The sequence below is a fragment of the Callithrix jacchus genome, chromosome 11, assembly GCF_049354715.1.
Source record: "Callithrix jacchus isolate 240 chromosome 11, calJac240_pri, whole genome shotgun sequence".
Taxonomy (NCBI): domain Eukaryota; kingdom Metazoa; phylum Chordata; class Mammalia; order Primates; family Cebidae; genus Callithrix; species Callithrix jacchus.
In genome coordinates this window covers 42,327,996-42,347,042 of record NC_133512.1, presented here as the reverse complement: position 1 = coordinate 42,347,042, position 19,047 = coordinate 42,327,996, and the positions used below count along the sequence as shown (strand labels likewise).

The following is a 19,047-nucleotide window of genomic DNA, read 5'->3' as shown; positions in this document are numbered from 1 at the left end:
TAAACACCATCACTTGCAGTCAAGCAAACACAAACCAATTTAAAGTATAGTATTAAACTGTAACTGCATAAAATTAAGTGAAATACATTCTGTACTATTGTAATAATTTCATAGCCACATCCTGTTGCTATTTCAGTGGACTCAAATGTTGCAAGTATCTGCTTAAAATACTGCATGATGCTAACCAACTCCACATGAGCAGTTCATCTCTCCATTAAAATGTGTTATGGTTAAAAAGTGATCTCTCATGGTTCTTAAGTATTTTTTATCATATTTAGTGTAATACTATAAACCTTGGATAACATCATGGGAGCTATACAGAGTGCCACTGAAGATTCTGGAAGTGCTCTCAAAACGTGAAGAAAAAGTCATGGCATTACTAAACAAAAAAGCTGATGTGACTGATTTGTACAGAGATTTAGGTCTGTGGCTAAGGATATCTTCCATTTCAGAGGATTCATCTTGAAAAGAAACAGATGAGGTACACTTACCATATCAACAAATACAGTATTGTAAATGTATTTTCTCTTCCTTACAATTTTCTTAATAACCTCTTTTCCCTAGGTTACTTTATTGTAGGAATACAGTATATAATACATAGAGCAGGGGTCTGCAACCCCCAGGCCACAGACCATTATCAGTCCATAGCCTGTTAGAATCTAACGATAAATGTAATGCACTTATGAGAACTTAATGATAAATGTAATACACTTGAATAATCCTGAAACCATCCTGCCCACCCCCCCCCCGACCCCAGTCTGGGGAAAAATTGTCTTTCATGAAACTGATCTCTTGCACCAAAAAGGTTGGGGATGACTGGCATACAAGATATGTATTAATCAATTATGTTATTGGTAATACAACATTCTTTGAACTCACTGCACCATGGACTACACCATAGTCAAGCCATGGTGACCCCTGTGACCCACCTGTACATCTCCAGATGGCCTCCTGGAGCCAGAAAGTTTAAGGTTAACAGAAATACCACAAAAGAAGAAGAGCTAGCTCATGCAGTGCCTGATTAACTTACCTTGCAACATTCCACCATTGATCCTGCCTCAACTGATAAGTCAACCTTGTGACACTGGACCCTATGGCCTGATTAACCAACCTTGTGACATTTTACCACTGTTCCTACCTCAACTGATAGGTCAAACTTGTGACACTGGACCCTGTGACACCCCACTCCCCAGCTTGCAAAAAGCCACCCTAAACTGTAATTTTCCATCACCTACCCTCAACCTATAAAATCAGTTCCTATTCCACCATTCTCTACTGACTCTCTTTTCAGACTCAGCCCACTTGCACCCAAGTAAATAAACAGTCTTGTTGCTCACACAAAGCCTGTTTAGGTGGTCTCTTCATTCAGATCATGCTTAACAGGTAAGCACCTTAGTAATCAAGTTTTTGGGGAGTCAAAAGCTTTACACACATTGACTGCATGAGGGTCAGTGCTTCTAAGCCAATGTTGTTCAAGGGTATAATAATCAATAATCAAGAAGACTTCCTTAAGATTCAACAGACAAGTAAAAACCAAAAAAATTATATATCAAAAATGACCTGAGAATATGGGCAATCCTCACATTTCTAAGACTTGCTTTTGTAAATTATAACTGAATCACAAGATCATGTACAAATTTATTAAGTATCAAAATATTAGAAATGCTCTTAAGAAGTGCACATGACTAAATCTAATCATAAAGCAAAGTTAGTGTGGAAAGATTTAGGTGAACACTAAAGTTTTTCCTAAAAATACAGAAAAATTTTATGTTATGATCACTTATTCATGTATTTGTTTTGTTGTCTGGATTTTTATATCATGTTTCCTTAAAGTGGAACACACTATATTAAACTCAAACAAATAACACTACGCACTCTTGGCCGCTATCTCAAAGCCCTATTATTCCAGTATGCCTGGGGGAAACAATGGGGAAGGATGAATGATTTTCTAACTTTTGAAGTTCATGTTTCTTCAGTTGTTACATGCTCTTTGAATTGCTCACAACAAAACAGAAAAATCTTACAAAGGTTTTTAAAAGAGAAATAATCTAAAATGCACAGCAGAAGGTTTTAATAAATCTAAGCAAGTACAGTGTCAAGCAAAATGTTAACATATACCTTTGTGAAGACCTCTGCTTGACTGGTCCTTGAACGTTTTGTGGTTAGGTAAGACTTTATTATATAAACTGTATATTGAGCCTTTATGCTTTGTAATTATGTTAAGTGTTTTTGTGAAAGTTTCTTCAGCTTATTTGGACTTTTGCTTCCTCAGCTGGCAGCAATTAGACCCAAAGACCACCAGAAATAATTCTTCAATTCCTTTTGGGATCCATGAGCTTATTATGAACACTTAAAGAAACGTACAGAAACATTACATTCTGATAAAACAAGACCAGAGGGAAGGTTATTCTTTTCCATTAAAAAAATTTTTCCTCATAAATAATTCAAAAGACAAAAAAGGAGTAATTCTACCAACATATGCAACTTTATCTGAAATCAGAGCCACCCTATGCATAAGTTTTAACTTTGAAAGTAACAGCTCACACAAATTACTGACTACTTCTTGCCCACTCAGTACATTCATCTAACAAAGCAATTTCCATATGAGCAACCACAAACATGTAGGGCTTCAGTTGTTAATCTCCCATGAAAAACGATTTCCACAACTATTTTTAACTTGTATATACTAGTGATTATCTGTTTATCTCTGAAGCATGAAAATTCTCATGGTGCCCTTTATTATGTATTTATGTACTATTTCCCTTCTATGTCCTAGGCAAATGGAAGATTCACATCTTCTCGCAGGAACAAAAGTAAGATAGTGTATTGCTTGCTTTACAATTGGCTTCTATTCTGTCTCCCTAACTCTTACACTATTGGAACTACTTCTCAACAGCTTTTCGATTTTCCCTACTTAGATTAAAAAGTACAATTATGTAATAGTTGAAACCAACTAATGTGGAAGAGCAGATGAAATGGAAAATGAAATTCACAATTCACTTTGACCATATAAGTATAAAATTATTACATATTTTACTATAAATTAGAAATTGATATTGTGAAAGCATAAAATTCCATTCAAGATATTTAAATGTAAATATGAACTAAGATTTCTTGCCTGATTTTTATCCAGTTTGTAAATTAACTCATTTAATATACTTAATAACCATGAGATAAGAACATTGAGTTGACAGAGAGATCCAAGATGGCCAAATAGGAACAGCTCTGGAGTGCAGTTTCCAGAAGAACGCAGAGGGTAAGTGATTACTGTATTTCCAAAAGAGTTTTTACTGCTCACAGACCAGGTGATTCCCAGATGGAAAAGTGCCATGAGTCTCCAGCGTGGCTGCTTCAGCTGGCACAGCAGGTCTCCGCACAAAAACTCAAACAAATCTGGGCAGCAATTTCAACTGGCACCTGGAATGCCCAGGAGACAGAGTCACCCATTCAACTGACAAAAAAGGGGATGAAAGAGGGAGCCAGGTCATCTGGCTCAGCAGATCCCACCCCTCCACAAAGATCAGCAATCTGAAATGCTCTGGATTGAGAGTTTCACAGCAAGCACACCTGGCCCTGGGACAGTCTAGCTCTGTTGAGCAAAGGGCATCTGCCATTATCGAGGCAGTGCGTCATTACAGAAATAATCCGCCATTACTGAGGCAGACTGCCATTACTGAGGCAGTTCTAACTAGACCTCTATTAACAAAATGGCAAGGAAGTTCACAGAGCAGCTGGGCAGAGCCCATGGTAGCTCAGCAATGCCTTTGCTGGTAGACTGTGACTAGGTTACCTCCTTGCTGGGCAGGGCATCTCTGAAAAAAGACAACAGCACATCAGGAACTTATAAATAAAGCCCCACCTTCTGAGGACAGAGCACCTGGGAAAAAAAGGTGGTTATGAGTTCCGCTGCAGCAGACTTAAACATACCTGCCAAGCAGCTCTGAACAGAACAATAGAGCTTACAGTTAAGCATTTGAGCTCCTACAAGGGACAGATTGTCTCTTCAAGCAGTTCCCTGACCCCCATATACCCAAAGAGACGCCTCATAAAGGAGAGCTCAGGGTGACATCTGGTGGGTATCCTTCTAGTACAAAGATAACAGAAGAAGAAACTGCCAGCAACCCTTACTTTTCTGCAGCCACCATAGGTGATCCCCAGGCAAGCAGGGTCTGGAATGGACCTCCAGCAGTCCTACAGCAGAGTGTCCTGACTGTTAGAAGGAAAACTAAAAAACAAAAAAAAAAGTAACTTCATCATCAACAAAAAGAACATCCACTCAGGGTCTGCATCTGAAAGTCACCAACTACAAAGACCACAGGTAGATAAATCCACAAAGATGGGACAAAACCAGTGCAAAAAGGATGAAAACACCCAAAAGCAGAATGCCTCTCCTTCTCCGAGGGATCACAACCCCTCACCAGCAAGGGAACAAGGATGGGTGGAGAATAAGTCTGATGAATTGACAGAGACAGGCTTCAGAAGATGGGTAATAACAAACTTCTCTGAGCTAAAAGATCATGTTCTAACCCAATGCAAGAAAACTAGGAAACTTGATAAAAGGTTTGACAAAATGCTAATGAGAATAAACAGCTTAGAGAAGACTATAAATGAATTGATGTTATTGAAAAACACAACACAAGAACTTTGCAAAGCATACATGAGTTTCAATAGCTGAATTGACTAGGCAGAAGAAAGGATAACAGAGATTGAAGACCAACTCAATGAAATAAAAGGAGAAGGCAAGATTAGAGAAAAAAGAGTAAAAAGAAATGAACAAAGCCTCCAAGAAATATGGGATTATGTGAAAAGATCTACGTTTGATAGGTGTACCAATGTGTGATGGAGAGATATGTGATGGAGAGAATGAATCCAAGCTGGAAAACACTCTTCAGGATATTATCCAGGAGAACTTCCCCAACTTAGCAAGTCAGGCCAATATTCAAGTCCAGGAAATACAGAGAATACCACAAAGATATTCCTCACCAAGAGCAACCCCAAGGCACATGGTCATCAGATTCACCAGGTTGAAATGAAGGAAAAAAGCCAACAGCAGCCAGAGAGAAAGACTGGGTTAATCTCAAGGAGAAGCCCATCAGACTCACAGCAGATCTCTCAGCAGAAACCTTACAAGCCAGAAGATAGTGGGGCCAATATTCAACATCCATAAAGAAAACAACTTTCAACCTAGAATTTCATATCCAGCCAAACTAAGCTTCATAAGTGAAGAAGAAATAAAATCATATACTAACATGCAATTGCTCAGAGATTTCACCAACAGGCCCTCTTGAAAGAAGCACTCAACAAAGAAAGGAACAACTAGTACAAGCCACTCCAAAAACATACCAGATGGTAGAGCATCGACACAATGAAGGAACTGCATCAACTAATGGACAAAACTACCAGCTAGCATTAAAATGGCAGGATAAAATTCACACACAACAATATTAACTCTAAATGTAAATGGGCTAAATGTCCCAATCAAAAGACATAGACTGGCAAATTGGATAAAAAGTCAAAATCGATAGGCATGCTGTATCCGGGAAACCCATCCCATGTGCAAGAATACACATAGTCTCAAAATAAAGGGATGGAGGAAAATTTACCAAGCAAATAGAGAGCAAGAGAAGCAGACATTGCAATCCTAGTCTCTAATAAAATAGACTTTAAACCAACAGAGATCAAAAGAGACAAAGAAGGGCATTACATAATATTAAAAGGATCAACGCAACAGGAAGAGCTAACAAACCTAAAAATATATGCAACCAATACAGGAGCACCCAAGTACATAAAGCAAGTTCTTAATGATCTACAAAGAGACTCAAATTCCCACACAATAATAGTGGGAGACTTTAACATGCCACTGTCAATATCAGACACATCAAAGAGACAGAAAATTAACAAGGATATCCAGAACTGGAACTCAGATCTGGACCAAGCAAACCTAATAGACATTTACAGAACTCTCTACCCCAAATCCACAGAATATACATTCTTCTCAGCACAACATCACACTTACTCTAAAATAGACCACATAACTGGAAGTAAATCACTCCTCAGCAAAAGCAAAAGAATGAAAATCATAACAAACAGTCTCTTAGACCACGGTGCAATCAAATTAGAACTCAGGATTAAGAAACTAACTCAGAACCGCACAACTTCATGGAAACTGAACAATTGGCTCTTGAATCTTGACTGGATAAACAATGAAATGAAGGCAGAAATAAAGTTGTTCTTTGAAATCAACAAGAAAGAAGACACAACATACCAGAATCACTGGGACATATTTAAAGCAGTGTCTAGAGGAAAATTTATAGCAATACATGCCCACATGAGAAGCAAGGAAAGATCTAAAATCGACACCCTATCATCAAAATTGAAAGAGCTAGAGGAACAAGATCAAAAAAACTCAAAACCTAGCAGAAGACAAGAAATAACTAAGATCAGAGCAGAAATGAAAGAGATAGAGACACAAAAAACCCTTCAAAAAATTAATAAATACAGGAGCTGGTTTTCTGAAAAGATTAACAAAACAGACCACTAACCAGATTAATAAAAAGAAAAGGGAGAAGAATGAAATAGATGCACTCTCTCCATGAGGCTACCTATGATCTTCTTCACAGAACTGGAAAATACCCACCTTAAACTTCATACGGAACCAAAAGAGAGCCTACATAGCCAAGTCAATTCTAAGCAAAAAGAACAAAACTGGAGGCATTACACTACCTGACTTCAAACTATACTACAAGGCTACAGTAATCAAAACAGCACAGTACTCATACTGAAACAGAGATATAGACCAATGGAACAGAACAGAGGCATCAGAGGCAACCCTATACATCTGCAACCATCTGATCTTTGACAAACCTGACAAAAACAAGCAATGGGGAAAGGATTACCTGTTTAATAAATGGTGTCGGGAAAACTGGCAAGCCATCTGCAGAAAGCAGAAACTGGACCCCTTCCTGATACCTTACACTAAAGTTAACTCCAGATGAATTAAAAACATGTCCGGGTATGGTGGCTCAAGCCTGTAGTCCCAGCACTTTGGGAGGCCGAGGCAGGTGGATCACGAGGTCAGGAGATTGAGACCACCCTGGTCAACATGGTGAAACCCTGTCTCTACTAAAAATGCAAAAAAAAAATGGTGGCGCGTGCCTGTGATCCTGGCTGCTCAGGAGGCTGAGACAGGAGAATTGCCTGAACCCAGGAGGTGGAGGTTGCGGTGAGCCGAGATCGCGCCATTGCACTCCAGCCTGGGTAACAAGAGTGAAACTCTGTCTCAAAAAAAAAACAAAAAAACCTTAAACATAAGACCAAAGACCATAAAAACTCAAGAAGTAAACCTAGACAAAACCATTCAGGACATAGGCATAGGCAAGGTCTTCATGACTAAAACACCAAAAGCAATGGCAACAAAAGCCAAAATAGACAAATGGGATCTAATAAAACTCCAGAGCTTCTGCACAGCAAAACAACTAATCATTAGAGCGAATTGGCAACCAATAGAATGGGAAAAAAATTTTTGCAATCTACCCGTCTGAAAAAGGGCTAATATCCAGAATCTACAAAGAACTAAAACTGATTTACAAGAAAACAACAAACAAACCCATCCAAAAGTGGGCAAAGGACATGAACACTTTTCAAAAGAAGACATATATGAAGCCAACAAACCTATGAAAAAATGATCATCACTGGGCATTAGAGAAATGCAGATCAAAACCACATTGAGATACCATCTTACGCCAGTTAGAATGACGATCATTAAAAAATCTGGAGGCAACAGATGCTGGAGAGGATGTGGACAAATAGGAACACTTTTACACTGTTGGTGGGAGTATAAATTAGTTCAACCATTATGGAAAACAGTGTGGTTATTCCTCAAGGACCTAGAAATAGAAATTCTATTTGACCCAGCAATCCCATTACTGGGTATATACCCAAAGGATTATAAATTGTTCTACTCTAAAGACACATGCACATGTTTGTTCATTGTGGCAGTGTTTACAATAGCAAAGACTTGGAACCAACCCAAATGTCCATCAATGAGAGACTTGACAAGAAACTGTGGCACATATACATCATGGAATACTATGCACCCATAAAAAACAATGTTTGTGTCCTTTATAGGGACATGGATGAATCTGGAAACCATCATTCTCAACAAACTGACACAAGAACAGAAAATCAAACACCGCATGTTCTCAAAGGTGAGTGTTGAACAATGAGAACACATGGACACAGGGAGGGGAGCATTACATATTGGGGTCTCTTGGGGACTATTTTGGGAGGGACAAATCACATTGCCATATATGTACCTATGTAATAGTCTTGCATGTTCTGCACATGTACCCCAGAACCTAAAGTACAATAAAACATATTAAAAATATATATATATTAAATTGAAAAAAAACTGAGTTTTGCAGAAGAGGAAAATAAACTTCACAAAGATTAAGTATCTCATCCAAATTTAAACAAGTGATGGTCCTGGGTATTAAAATCATTTCCATCTGGATTCAGAAAAATATTCTTTTTGTGACAACGCTGTATCCTTTTTGAAGGTCAAGGAGGAGCTAATTACAAACTAGACTGGCTTCAAATATGTAGATCCTGAAACAGAGTTACAATACAAATTATTGCAAACAATTGCTTAATATCACACATTCTTAAGGAACTCATAGTTACCATTGGGCACAAACATTTTTATTTCCATAGTATCTTTTAGAACTGTTTCCATTATGTTAAATATGTGGATATAAGACCTTCACTAAGAAGATTTCATGAGAAAGAAGGTGCCCATTATTTATTGGGGTGAGGTGAGAGTAGCAGGTCATTTTTACACATGTACATGCATACACAAACATTCTGTATAAATAGATCTCTTAAAAATAAGGTATGTGTCTTTTAAAATTTATATCTAGATTGTGGTGTCTAAAAGTATTCCCTATATCTGATAGCTTTGAGCTCTATAGACAACAAAATCAAGATCATATTTCAGAAAGAAGAACTGAGATGCTCAACTCTAGCAATGTAAATATTGCAACCTTTTTCATGTGATTTACCGTGATCTAAGGGCTCAATCTTTGTGTTGCCCAAAATTCATATGTTGAAATCCTAAGCCCCTAGAGGTAGGGCCTTTGGGAGGTAATTAGGTCATGAGGGTAGAGACTTCATGAATGGGATTAGTACGCTGCTTGAAGAAGCTCCAGAAAGCTGCCTTGCTCATATTCCATGTGAGGAAACAGGCAGGAAGCACAGTCTATGAACCAGGAATCAGGTCCTCACCAAACCCTGAATATGCCAGTGCTAGACCTTGAACTACCAGCTTCCAGAACTACAAGAAATACATTTCTGTTGTTTATAAGCTACCTGCTGTATAGCTTTTAACAGCCCAAAGACTAACACACCTCAGGAAAGAAGTAGAATAAACAGATGAATGAGAACATTTCTCTTTGATATATTGTTGTATTTTAAAAATAATTTTCTAAAAAATGGGCTCACATATTAACATTTTAAAAAATAGTAATAGCAACAAAGAGAGCATTAAAAATTAAACATTCAAAGGAAGGCTGAATTTTAGAGACAGCTACACAAAATCTCCTTTTATTAGCCTACAGTTAACAATACTATATATTATTTAAACTATTTTTGTTATTTTATTCTAACAAGAGGTTTAACTTTTCTTCCAATGAGACTGATCCTGTACTTTAGCTTTGATTAGAATATCCACTCACTTTTTTCCCTAAGCTTGTCCTACAGAAAATTATCTTGGAAATAAACTTAATAAACAACGCTGCACCAGACTTAAAGATAACTATGACCTTTGTGTTCTTATTACCACAATGTATGCAGTACACAAACAACCCATGATGAATTGTATAATAAATGCTTGCAATTATAATTTTATACAAAATATGAGCACTGAGTGTTCATTAAACCAGTAATGCTTCATTAAAACCTAAGAAAATATCCTATAGGAAAATATTTTACAGCATAAGCTTTATTCTTTTTTGAAGTGACAAGAAATGGATAACATAAATATTAAAACAACAATAAGACCAGCATGCTACAAAAGTCAGCAAAGTTAAAAGATCATAAACTATGTCAACCATTTATATGTATATATATCTGACTTTTTCTCCATCCGAAGCCTTTATAGCTATTTATGTGAAAACAAGATAATCATTTCTAAAGAATGTATGCTGTTTACTTACCATCTATAATAATGAACTTTCAGGTAGGACAAATGATTTACAGCTGAAATACCTATAATGCTTCCAGAAGCAAATTTGTCTATGCAAGGATAGCACTGGCAAAAGTACTACACCTCAAAGTAAAGGAAAAAAGCTAAAACTAACTTTTAGTATGGCCTGTGAAATGTAGAAAAGTGGAAATACCTTCAAAAACTATATGCCAAGAATATTTTAGAATCTTTCAAAAGCTTTTAAGTGAACATGAGAGGGTACCCAAATTGTACTACAAGTCTACATTTACCTATATTAAACTGCTTTATGTTTTAACTACCATCAGTTAGTAGTGAGCTTAATGTAACTACAATCCTACACAAGCTCCAAAGCATAAAAACAGGAAAAAACAATGTAACTTGATGGCTTTAAAATGTCTACATCCTACAAAATTAAAGAATAGTATAATTTTCTTTAAAATCATCTTATAATTTGACAAATGGTAGAAAGTAAGAATGAGTGAAAATATCCAGTAAACATTGTAAGGGGCCCATTTACCTCCTCCACCACTCTTTTTTTTTTGAAACGGAGTTTCACTCTTGTTGCCCAGGCTGGATTGCAATGGCAAAATCTTGGCTCACTGCAACCTCTACCTCCCGGGTTCAAGCATTTCTCCTGCCTCAGCCTCCCAAGTAGCTGGGATTACAGGTGCCCGCCACCACACCCAGCTAATTTTTATATTTTTAGTAGAGATGAGTTTTCACCATGTTGGTCAGGCTGGTCTCCAACTCCTGACCTCAAGTGATCCACCCACCTTGGCCTCCCTAAGTGCTGGGATTACAGGTGTGAGCCACCACGCCCAGCTGATTTACCCTCTTTATGAGCTCACTTCACATGAGAAAGGCAATAAAACGAATAATTGAGTAAGAGGCAGTGTGGAGTATTTGGAGGAATATAAGGAGGTAGAAACAGCAGTCTAGTCAAAGATCTGAGACTTAAGAACACTGTGTGATCTGGGGTAAATCATTAAGCTTCTTAATTTTCTTTTTTCCTTTGCAAAGCAGAGACAACAAAATTTGACCTGTACATCCCTAAACCTGCTTGTTTATGCCAGAATTTGTCTAAGATTTAAATGAAAAGTTTAAGAAAGTAGTAATCAAATATAACATTTTATGAAGTTAATTCTCATACACAGTTTAAGACTGATTCATTTGATACTACTCAGGGGAAAAGACAGATTAAAAACCTTTATAGAATGAGTTTTTCATATCTAAATAATACTAACACTGAAATATTAGGTTGGTGAAAACGTTAGTGTGGTTTTTGCCATTAATTTTAAAAACTGCTATTACTTTTGCACCAACCTAATAATTTAAAATAGAAATGCTATCTAAAAACCAGAAGCTTTTATCTTTCTCTTTCAACTAGATTATACTTGCCTTCAGGTCCCTTATGCCTGGCATTTAGTAAACACAAGAAAAACTGATCAATAAAGGAAGAAAGGAAAAGAAATATATCTCCTGAATTACCCAGATTGAACTCTGCTACATTATTTGTTAACACAGTTTAAATATTCCCAACATAGATACTTAGGATAACATTCTAATTTGGTATTCAAAGATTAAGCACCTAGAATTCCATTACTTTTCGGAGCAGATAATCTGCTGCAAGATGCAAAGAAGTATCTTCTTTGACATATTCTGTCCATTTGGCCATACTTCCCACACGCATAATTAAATTTAATATTACTAGTATCTTACCACCATTAAGATTTCTGATTAAAAAAAAAGTCAAGTAGAATGATTCTTTTTGATTAAGTATACTCAAAGGAATACTATACAAGCTAGAGGAAAAATAAAATGTAAATACCATATTTATGTTATTATAAATAGTACTAGTTTTTAGTTTTTAACTAATTAATTATTTATTCATTTAGAGACAGAGTCTTACTCTGTTGCCCAGGCTGGAGTACAGTGGTGTGATCTCAGTTCACTGCAACCTCCGCTTCCCAGGTTCAAGTGATTCTTGTGCTTCAGACTCCTGAGTAGCTGTGACTACAGGCGCACATGACCATGCCAGGCCATATATATATGTATACATTTGGTATTTTACAGGGTTTCATCATGTTGCCCAGGCTGGTCTCAAACTCATGAGTTCAGGTGATCCACTGACCCTGGCCTCCCAAAGTGCTAAGATTACAGGTATGACCCACAGCAGCCAGCCCTATCTACTGGTTTTTAAGAAGTATGGCTGTAAATGCTTTAGTCATACAAATTATTACACAGATACATAAGGCTATAACATATAAAGTTGAATCAACAGAAGCCCCAGAGGCAATCTGCCAAATCTTTCTGCAGAGCAGTTTGCAAATGATGGCATTATATAATCCTTTTTATCTCAATCTTGTATAGAATGTCCTTTCTAACTCACAAGAGACTTTCAACAGGTTTGAATTTTTTTGCAGACCGCAGTTTCAATGAGTATCAAAAATTCCCCAGCATCTCCTGTATATCTTCTCCAATAGTCCACAATGTTTATTTATAAATTTCTGCCATTTCTTACTAATAGAATACCTTTTAACAGGTCATGAAATACCGAGAACTATTCATTCATTTATTGTTTAACGGACCCTTTTTTGAGCATATAGTATGCCCCAAGCACTAAAGATAAGCATGGAACATTTCACATGAAAAAGGAACCAATGCACAACATTTTGCTTGTGAATGGCTAAAACTGATTAATAGACCTGATATTAATAACCTTGCCTTAAGTAAACCTCCCCACTTGTCTAACTAAGATCTCATTTCCCATGTCTTCTTCCTTCCATGTTGAGTATCCTAGACTACAGGTCAACAAACCATTGCCCTCAGACCAAATCTAGGCTGCCTCCTGTTTTTATAACTCAAGTGCCATTGGGGCACATCTGTGCATTTATTTATGATTTGTCTATTGCTGTTTTTGCACTGTAATTACATCTGCATACTCCAAAACCCCTTTATCTTCCTAAACCCTTTATAAGAAAAAGAAAACACCAATTTATAAACAAATTATTTTGAAATCTAGGTTTTAAATATACATATTCTGAAATATTTAATCAACACTCAGCATCTGATTTTTATAAATATCAAGAATCACTTTTTATCTATTCTGTAATTTATGCAAATAAACTAAAAAATAGATCTTAAGTAAGTTAACTGCTGCTCAGAAATTTTGATTTAGTGCTCAACAATACTAAAAAATCTAAAATATTAAACATAAGATATTTAAGTGAGCTAATATGAATATTAAAACATTTTGTGTTAAAGGGCATATCAAGAAGGCATCATATTATTCTATCATTCACTATAATCCTTCTCCTTCTCAAGCTAGTAATTATAAGTGTGTTAGAAGGATTGTTTACATACTACATTTGAAACTGCATAAGAAAAACTCAAGGCAAACATCTGTATGAGCAATTTTACGTAAGCCTTGATCTGCTAAGTGTGATATATGCATGTACTCATCTACTAATGTCAAACATTCAACTTGTACATTATTTCTTTTCTGGCTTAAAGACAATAGAAGTTTATTTTCAGAGGCTGGGCATCAAGCACTAGTGTAATGCTTCTTCTTGGGTCAGACTGTCTGCTGTTCTGTCACCCTGCGATCCAGATCATTGTCCTCACACACTGTCACAGATGGCCCACCCGCATGGCTGAATTTCAGCCTGTAAGTGAAAGAAAATATGGAGAGGGGAAGGAAAATTACCTTTCTCTTTAGGAAAACAACCAAGAAACTGTAGACATCATATGTACACATGAATAGAATCTGAATCAAAAAGCATAGCTAACACTGAGGGAAGTAGAAGCCACAAAGTTCTGTTACCTGAGAGCCATAAATGAGAATAAATATTAACGGGTGTCTAAGAGCTCTACCACAGCTACAGGCTGGCTTCCACATCTGAGCTAAAGCAAAAGAATTTTCTTTTTTTTTTTTTTAAGCTTCTATTTTAGGTTCGGGGTACATGTGCAGCTTTGTTACATAGGGAAACTCTTGACGTGGAGGTTTGTGAATGTTATTTCATCACCCAGGTACTAAGCATAGTACTCAACAGTTATTTTTTTCTGCTCCTCTCTCCTCCCACCTACCTTGTATATTAATTTAAATAATGAACCCCACTAAATGTGAAACAGTTTCTTCTTTCATGGATAAAGTTCTATATTGTTGTATTAAAGAGATTCTTCAGGAAGAGAAAAACTTTACAATTTGAGTTGCTTGGTGATTTGAATATAAATGCTGATAAAACTTTTAGATGTTCAGTTATTCTTGGTCAAGTAGATCTTCCAAAGTAGTTTTCACTTCTTTAAAATCTGTGATAAGGGTTTTCCTAGGTTTGTATTCACACACTATTATTTTAAATTTATCTGGATAGTTTCATAGCTTACTTAAAATGCAACATCTAAACTGTAGTATAGATCTGTAATAATTCTCCCCTCGAGAATAATATATAATTCACAATTCTATCCTGTGTTAAATTTTAATGAGGTATTAAGCAATTCTGTATTTTTAGAACATTAATGCATTGTAAAATAACCGGCACAAAGTCATGAATCTTAATGCTAGTGCACCTATAACTTGCTTTCTTCATGTCCAAGTAAAGTTTGCAATAACATCTCACCAAGATGATTTCAAGGTGAATAATAAAGGCCTAAAATATATCAAGAACAAGATAATTATAGTAAAGATTTGCAACTAGGTAAAGTTGACGGTTTTTTACTATATTTAAAGCTCTCAGCTGACAATGTTGGAAAAAGAAAAATATATTTTCAAGTCTTGTATTTGGCTAAGTTATTGCAAACAAGGTACCAATAATGGTTCCTGGCACAGAGTAGGCAGTACACAAAGTCTGCATCACAATCATTACCACAATTACCATTATTACCACACCTCAGAAATAAAACAAAAACAGAAAACCTCATCTGCAGACAATTTCCCTCTCTAGGAGTGAAGCACTTGAGAGAGTACAAGAGATGAAACTGTAAGTTTCTGGGTATTTACAAGGTAAACATTTCCACCATTCAGGGAAGGTTTATCACAAGACATCCAAGGAATAAAAATCTTCTTTGACACAATTTCAAGATTAAAGTCAGTGAAAATCCAGGGCAAAGAAAGGGAGGCAGTGCAACCTGTAAAGTACAAGATTTATTTAAAGCAGGGGTAAGTACATAGTAAGTATCCTTAGGGACCAGTTTATGATCACCTAAAATGAGGCACCAACAAGGTCACTGCATATACAACTGCTACTCATTCCCCAAAGGAACCCTAAAATGCTGGACATCTAATTCTGACTGAAGAAATAGTAATAAAGTCTATTACTCTCTGACAAAGGAATGATGGAGCTATTGGTTTCTGTAGTTACATACAAAGCACTAGTGTACCATGTATCACTCTCTCTTAATGGTAGCACAAACATTAGCAATGGAAAAAGCAATGGAATAAGAAGATACAGTCAGATGTTTAAACTGTAAAATGCAGAGGATTTTTCAGAAAATACATTTCTAGAGGGGTACCACCTGGAATACGATGGCAGCTGTCCTTCCAAGTAGAAAGCATCACCTGAACTATACTGATCCCAACAAAAGAACAAGAAGAAAAGAGAGAGGTGGGTAATGTCAGAAAATCATAATTAGAATCCAGATCATTTTACAGGGTATATTAGCAAGATGGGGGAACAAGAGGTCCTCACACTGAATCCCTCCACAACAACAAATATTTGGCAGCTATCCACAGACAAAAGTGCCTATGTGAAAGCTTTAGGATTCAGGCAGAAGGCATAAAATCCTAGTGGATCCAAAGACCCAGGAGGACTGCTTTCAGAAGACTGGCTTATACACTAATGACAAGCCCATAGACCTTGACACCAGCTTCAGAATAGAATGAACATACATACAATGTTGTTCTTGTATGGAGCAGGTTCCAGCCCCACTCTTCCACAGTCCTGCCAAGAGCCTCTTCCACCAAAAATCCAGGGATGAGCCATGCCCATTCATACCTGCAGTAACAGGGCCTGACAACCTTAGATCCAACTGAGGTTCCTGAAGCAGTACAGTGACCTAACTTAAAGCTCCATTCTACTTCAGCCCAATGGCAGTTCTGCCTGCCTAGAGACATGCCCAAAGGACCTGAAAGAAGTCATACCTATAGGCATTCCAGGTAACAGATGTGCCCATCTGAGATCCAACTTCAACCTCTGAAGCAGCACAAGTCTCCAGCCTTACCTTGGCCAGGACGCAGTCCTACCCATCCAGGTATATAGCAGGGGTCAAAACCGTAAGTGTCCCAGGAATTGGTCTGCCAACCTCAGACCTGACTGCTGTCACTGAAGCAGCACTGTAACCTAGGTTACATCCCTGTTCTACCATAATCTGGAATCAATTCTACCTTGTTAGGGACATGCCATGGCAGAAACATACTCAGAAATCTGAAATAAGCTACACTTACCTGTGACCCTAGTAATAGGCCTGCCAACTGCAGATATGAATGAGGAACTTGACACAACCATAGGACCCCTCTCCATTTCACCCAAATACAATTCCAGAGGCAGTCCTATCAAGGTTAGAGAAGGTCTATGCTTGCTGAAAAGAGTCTATAAAAAATGAAAGAGGAGTCATCTCTTTCAAAAGCACAAGCACAAATGCAAGGTTATACAGATTATGAAGAATGAGGTAAATACGACACCATCAAAAGAAACTAATAAATCTGCAATAACCAAGAAAATAAAAAATTGTGAATGGCTTGACAAATAATTCAAAATCTTTTAAAAGCTCAATAAGCTACAAGAGAATGTGGATAAACTACTTAACAAAATCAGGAAAACAATGTATGAGGAGAATTAGAAGTTCAACTTATAAATAAAAACCCTTAAAAAGAAAAAAACAGAAACCCTGGAGCTGAAGAATATAATCCCTAAAATAAATTCAGAGATGTTTAACAGCAGACTGAAGCAGAAGAAATAATCAGTGAGCTCAAAGACAAGTCATTTAAAATTACTCAGAGGAAAAAAAAGAATGAAAAAGATGGGGAAAAAAGCCAATTTGATTAAAGAAACACCATCAAATTAAGCAACATATTCATTAGGGGAGTACCAAAGGCAGCAGAGAATGAGAAATGGTAATAAGCTTTTGCAAAGAAATAATGACAGAAAGACAGTATCTGGGAAGGGAATTGAACATTCATGTCCACAATGTACAAAGAACCTCAAGTAGATGGAATTAAGAGGTCTTTACCAAGTCACATTACAATCAAATTGTCAGAAGTCAAAGATAATGAGAGAATTTAGAAAGCAGCAAGAGAAAAGTGGGTTGTTAAATATAAATGAACATCCATATGACTATGACTGGATTTCTCAGCAGAAACCTTGCAAGCCAAGAGAAAATTGGAAAATAAAATTGAAGTACTGAGAAAATAAGTGTAAAAACCTTAAACAAAAACCCCCTACTAGCCAAAAATATTATATCCATCAAATATGTCATTCAAGAGTGGAGAGATGAAGGCTTCCCAGAGAAATAAAAGCTGAAGAAGTTCATTACTACTAGACCTGCTTGACAAGAAATGGTGAAGGGAGTTCTCCAAGTTGCAACAAAAAGGAGCAAGATGAAAACAAATGAAACCATAAAACCTCCAGGTAAAGATAAATATGTAATCAAACTCAATAATTTTGTAATGGTCTACACAAATCACTTTCAACTGTAGTATACAGTTAAAAATAAAAGTGTTAAAATTCAGACTATAATAATTTGTTAATGGATACAATATAAAAAAGGTATAAACAGTAACATCAATAACCTAAAATGCATGAGGAAAGAAGTGTAGAACTTCCATATTAATTCAGAGCTAAATGTTACCTTAAAAGAGACTGTTAGAAGATGTAAACCTCATGGTTTTACGTAAGCTTCATGGTACACACAAAGATAAAATGTATAATAGATAAACAAAAGAGAAAGAGAAAGGAAAGCAAACATACCACTATAAAAACTCACCAGGATCCTGAAGGAAGACAAGTCATGGAGAGAGGAACAAAGGAATTACAAAGCAAGTTACACAATCAACAAATCATAGTACTAATTTCCTACCAGACTACACAACTTTAAATTTAAAGAGATTAAATTTTCTAATCAAAAGACACATAGTGGCTACAGAGATTTAAAAAATAAGCTACAACCCTATGGTGCCTGCAAGAAACTCACTTAGTAACTCATTTTCAGGTTGAAAGTGAAAAATACCTGATAGCTTTCAAAATGGGATTTCCCCCGCACAACCTCTCTTGCCTGCCTGCCGCCATGTAAAATGTGCCTTTGCTCTTCCTTTGTCTTCTGCCATGATTGTGAGGTCTCCCCAGACCTGCAGAACTGTGAGTCCATTAAACTTCTTTCTTTGGCAATTACCCAGTCTTGGGTATGTTTTTTTTCAAGCTTTGTCTGATTTCACTACATTAAGTTAAGCAATAAGGCAAAACAGTAACCTGTGATTCATAAAGATCAAGGAGTACCTCTCCTTCCCAAAAGGGACGTTTCTTCACAAATATGCATGACACTTAGCTCATTATGCTGATAAGCACTTCCAACAAAAGAAGACGTTAGTGGGCGAACAAATAACAAACCCAAATGAGCTTAGCCTAAGTTTCCAAAACTGTAGTTTCAAATGCTAAGGAGAACTAACTTTCCCGTGGTGGTGCATACTGACTAGCATTAAAATTTTTGCACCTCATCTAATATAAAAAAGGCAACAAATACAATTCCTAATTCACCAGCTGCAGGTGTTGAATCATTTTTACAAACACGCAGAATACTAGCTTGCGCTAAAACCTATCTTGAGGAAACATTAAACT

General features: G+C 36.7%; 1 protein-coding gene across 8 annotated transcripts in view; it reads right to left on the bottom strand.

Annotated features, from left to right (window-relative positions):
• The window catches only part of CRPPA (CDP-L-ribitol pyrophosphorylase A), a 337,573-nt gene that overhangs the window by 40,807 nt on the left and 277,719 nt on the right, over nucleotides 1-19,047 (bottom strand). For 2 of the 8 annotated variants that reach the window (XM_035253715.3, XM_078342637.1), the window contains one exon: nucleotides 9,965-13,887. The exons of the other annotated variants lie outside the window; for them this stretch is intronic. In XM_035253715.3, coding sequence (XP_035109606.1) covers nucleotides 13,843-13,887 — 45 coding nt within the window. In that variant the 3' untranslated portion in view covers nucleotides 9,965-13,842. Of the gene's footprint in view, nucleotides 1-9,964; nucleotides 13,888-19,047 lie in introns of those variants that run through there. 8 annotated transcript variants of the gene reach the window in all.